General features: G+C 56.0%; 1 protein-coding gene across 1 annotated transcript in view; it reads left to right on the forward strand.

The window, feature by feature from the left end:
* The window catches only part of LOC132445701 (uncharacterized protein C2orf16-like), a 12,093-nt gene extending 8,204 nt beyond the window's left edge, over positions 1-3,889 (forward strand). The window contains exons 4-5 of the mRNA XM_060035816.1: positions 2,928-3,483; positions 3,547-3,889. Coding sequence (XP_059891799.1) covers positions 2,928-3,483; positions 3,547-3,889 — 899 coding nt within the window. The remainder of the gene's footprint in view (positions 1-2,927; positions 3,484-3,546) is intronic.
* The last annotated feature ends 1,167 nt before the right edge of the window (positions 3,890-5,056 follow it).

Genomic DNA, 5,056 nt, shown 5'->3' on the forward strand with positions numbered 1-5,056 from the left:
GGTGAGGGGATGTAGCCTTCCCCCCCACTGACATGATCCTGTACAGCCAATTACAGCCCCCCTGCCAAACCAGCCCCCCCACCCTAACCACGACCCCAAAGTAGGGTACACGACGACCACATTCATTTCATTACAGGACATTTGCATTTGCCCTGATTGAGATCACAGCGTAACCTAATGACCGTAATCTGAGCGGAGGGGCGGATGCTAATTAGGGCAGGGGGGGCTGGGGGGTGAGGGGGGGTGAGGGGGGGCTGGGGGGTGAGGGGGGGGTGAGGGGGGGTGAGGGGGGGCTGGGGGGTGAGGGGGGGTGAGGATGACATGACTCGCGTGGCATTAGAGGCCCTGGAAAAGGAACTAGCAACAAAGTTGATCAAAGAGCAGAGAAGTTCCACTTTCACTTTGAGTCTCGCTCACTAAGCGTCGTGTGGGTTGGATTAGCGTCTGTTATTCGTTCCACTCGTACATTCTATGTGAAGTTTCACACATTTTGAATGAGGACCATTCGATTCAATTCAATATACTTCAGTTGTGCATTAGTTCACTGAATCTTGAAGGCTATTTAAAATGTCTGCATGTCAGGCCATCACCATCTTCTACCTCGTCTGCCAGAGAGCTAGATCCACTGGAGACACTGTAACAATAACAGTGTCCTGGTCCTACCACTGTCCTGTCCTACCACTGTCCTGTCCTGTCCTACCACTGTCCTGGTCCTACCACTGTCCTGGTCCTACCACTGTCCTGTCCTACCACTGTCCTGTCCTACCACTGTCCTGTCCTACCACTGTCCTGTCCTGGTCCTGTCACTGTCCTGTCCTACCACTGTCCTGTCCTACCACTGTCCTGTCCTGGTCCTACCACTGTCCTGTCCTGGTCCTGTCACTGTCCTGTCCTACCACTGTCCTGTCCTGTCCTACCACTGTCCTGTCCTACCACTGTCCTGTCCTACCACTGTCCTGTCCTAACACTGTCCTGTCCTGTCCTACCACTGTCCTGTCCTGTCCTACCACTGTCCTGTCCTGTCCTACCACTGTTCTGTCCTACCACTGTCCTGGTCCTACCACTGTCCTTTCCTACCACTGTCCTGTCCTGTCCTACCACTGTCCTGTCCTACCACTGTCCTGTCCTACCCCCGTAACAACCATAACACGGCCTCGTCATGCTGTGTCTCTGCAGATCGATGTTTCAATGGATCGATAGATTGATGGATCGATAGATAGATCGACAGATAGATAGATACTTTTTTCATCCCCTGGGGAAATCCAGGTATCCAGTCGCACACAAAGTCAGTCACAGACCGTCCAATTGACAAACAACGAAATAGGCAAACGGTAAAGGTCATTCAAATAATTCTATACAAATTGAGCAATGTTGCACACAATTGAAATAATAATAGATCTGATAGATCAATCAATATATCTAAAGGGACGTGCTTCAGGAGGTCAGGGTGGATCGGCCCTGCCTCCCTCGCCCGCTGGAGTCACTGAGCAGGACGGAGGCAGAGCCAGTGGCCCAGTGTCTGCTGGGTGAATCACGAGGTCCCCAGCCCCAACACGAGGGGGGCTTCTGTCCCCAGAGCCTGGCTTCACCCGCTGCGTTCAGCCACGAGGCTGCAGAGAGACCCTGGGTGTGTGAGACGGCTTGAAGGAGAGGCCTTCAAAGCCTCTCATAAATGGCTTCGCAAACAATGTGGCTGGTTTTCTGTGTAAATAGGCGAGGTAACTCTGAGGCGAGGTAACGCAGAGGACAGAGGGTTGAAACGTATTCAAGAGACGATAGGCGGTACCTCTGGGAGAGCTGTAAGAACACTTTCAGCGCTCTTAAAGGAAGCTGTGGACCGCTTCTTTGTAAATGTTGACACAGGCGGAGCATATAGACTTCATCAATACATTACACCTGACATGATGTCTCATGCAAACGCAACATGGCCAATATTTATATTATTAACATGTCTGTAAAGTGTTTGGTCTGGTCTGTGAAGGAGGGGCTTATTGGTTGACCCTGTTTCTTTCTGATTGCCCACTACGAGAGTTCTGACATCAGAACAAATGGACCAACACTCAGTGAATACCAGAGGGAATCACTTTTTAGTCTACATCCTACTGATGTTCAGGATGTCGGTTTGATGGCTACAGACTATATAGTTGGAGATTGTCTGGAGGACATCTTGGAAACCATGTGCTATCGTTGTGGTGTATAATGTAAGGTTATCTGCAGGCTGAAGGTGTCCTTAACCGTGTGGATACCTGGTTCCTGGAAGTGGCGTAAACCTCACCCTAATGGGGTTCATGAGGGGACAACTCTGCAACAACATAAAGTGAAATCCCCTGTATGTGAAATTAAAGCTGTTTATAGCAGGTAATTATCTTAATTGTGTATTCTCGCTGTAGTCCTCAGCACGCTACCGGTACACCTAATACATTACCAAGATACATTTAATTTGTAGTTAACAACTTTTCTCTCCTCCACCTCACCAAAGTGCCCCTCCTACTGGGGTGATAATTCGTTTGGCTCTGCACCAGACGGGAGCCGGCACCTCAACGCTGGAAGTGGAGCCACGAACAAACAAAGACAACGATAACAAGCCTGGAGCTAAAAATACTAAAGCAGATCTCTAAGGCCGAGTGCCAAGGCTCTGGCGGGCGGCTGCACCAATCAACCACACACTAGAAAAGTATTTAACAGCGTTAACCTGACAGCTCAATCGCTTCTGTTAGAGAGTCTCACGCAATAACCTGGAAAAATATCCTTGAGACCAAAAAAATAACTCGATCTTATAGCACCGTGGACTTTTTGAAGTCGATGCCAAATATCTAGAAGAACTCCCAGTGCCTGAGCCCTCGCTCCTCCCGGTCCACTCCCGACTCCAGATCAATAAACCAAGTGTTCCGGACGCCGGCACGGAAGCTGACCCCCCCTGGGGTCAGGGAGCGGCTCCCCGGCCTCCAGCACTCAGGAACCACGAGGCCCCCAGGACTCAGGAACCACGAGGCCCCCAGGACTGAGGAACCACGAGGCCCCAGGACTCAGGAACCACGAGGCCCCAGGACTCAGGAACCACGGGCCCCAGCACTCAGGAACCACGAGGCCCCCAGGACTCAGGAACCACGAGGCCCCCAGGACTCAGGAACCACGAGGCCCCCAGGACTCAGGAACCACGAGGCCCCCAGGACTCAGGAACCACGAGGCCCCCAGGACTCAGGAACCACGAGGCCCCCAGGACTCAGGAACCACGAGGCCCCCAGGACTGAGGAACCACGAGGCCCCCAGGACTCAGGAACCACGAGGCCCCCAGGACTCAGGAACCACGAGGCCCCCAGGACTCAGGAACCACGAGGCCCCCAGGACTCAGGAACCACGGGCCCCAGCACTCAGGAACCACGAGGCCCCCAGGACTGAGGAACCACGGGCCCCCAGGACTGAGGAACTACGAGGCCCCAGGACTGAGGAACCACGAGGCCCCCACGACTCAGGAACCACGAGGCCCCAGGACTGAGGAACCACTGGCCCCCACGACTGAGGAACCACAAGGCCCCCACGACTCAGGAACCACGGGCCCCAGCACTCAGGAACCACGAGGCCCCCAGGACTGAGGAACCACTGGCCCCCAGGACTGAGGAACCACGAGGCCCCCAGGACTCAGGAACCACGAGGCCCCCAGGACTCAGGAACCACGAGGCCCCCAGGACTGAGGAACCACTGGCCCCCAGGACTGAGGAACCACTGGCCCCCAGGACTGAGGAACCACAAGGCCCCCAGGACTGAGGAACCACGAGGCCCCCAGGACTCAGGAACCACGAGGCCCCCAGGACTCAGGAACCACGAGGCCCCCAGGACTCAGGAACCACGAGGCCCCAGGACTGAGGAACCACAAGGCCCCCAGGACTGAGGAACTACGAGGCCCCCAGGACTGAGGAACCACTGGCCCCCAGGACTGAGGAACCACGAGGCCCCCACGACTCAGGAACCACGGCCCCCAGGACTCAGGAACCACGGGCCCTCACCACCAGCTGCTGGGCTGAGCCTGCTAGCTACACCCAGGGTAACCGAACCCTCGTATTAGCACGCACACCTAAGCATCCGGAGGACTCTACCCCTCTCCACCCCCTCGCCTCCCCCCTCACCACCCCCTCACCGCCCCCCTAGCTCCCCCTACCCCCCCGGACGGACTGGCCGCGCTCTGCCCTGTGAGGCTGTAGGTGCTTCCTGTGTGACACTGTAGGTGCTTCCTGTGTGACGCTGTAGGTGCTTCCTGTGTGACGCTGTAGGTGCTTCCTGTGTGACGCTGTAGGTGCTTCCTGTGTGAGGCTGTAGGTGCTTCCTGTGTGACGCTGTAGGTGCTTCCTGCGTGAGGCTGTAGGTGCTTCCTGTGTGACGCTGTAGGTGCTTCCTGTGTGACGCTGTAGGTGCTTCCTGCGTGAGGCTGTAGGTGCTTCCTGTGTGACGCTGTAGGTGCTTCCTGTGTGAGGCTGTAGGTGCTTCCTGTGTGAGGCTGTAGGTGCTTCCTGTGTGACGCTGTAGGTGCTTCCTGCGTGAGGCTGTAGGTGCTTCCTGTGTGAGGCTGTAGGTGCTTCCTGTGTGACGCTGTAGGTGCTTCCTGTGTGAGGCTGTAGGTGCTTCCTGCGTGAGGCTGTAGGTGCTTCCTGTGTGACGCTGTAGGTGCTTCCTGCGTGAGGCTGTAGGTGCTTCCTGTGTGACGCTGTAGGTGCTTCCTGTGTGAGGCTGTAGGTGCTTCCTGTGTGAGGCTGTAGGTGCTTCCTGTGTGACGCTGTAGGTGCTTCCTGTGTGAGATGTAAATAAATAGTAAATAAATAGATGAGGGGACAGAGCTCCGCCGCCACCTGCCACCTGCCTCCGCAGCCGCGGCCCGCTTCCGTGGTTGCCATGCCAACGCGGGGAGGAGGCATGCTCCGGTGCGTTCATCACGCTGGGCTGACAAGGCCTGCAGTTAGGGCGTGATTAGTCGTCTTCCTAAACGTTGGGCGGTCGCTCGCCTTCTGGCGCCACTCCACACATGGCTGGCTGTAGACGGGCGGGCGGGGGGGGCGGTTAAAGA

Source organism: Gadus macrocephalus, chromosome 17 (genome assembly GCF_031168955.1).
Source record: "Gadus macrocephalus chromosome 17, ASM3116895v1".
NCBI classification, from domain to species: Eukaryota; Metazoa; Chordata; class Actinopteri; order Gadiformes; family Gadidae; genus Gadus; species Gadus macrocephalus.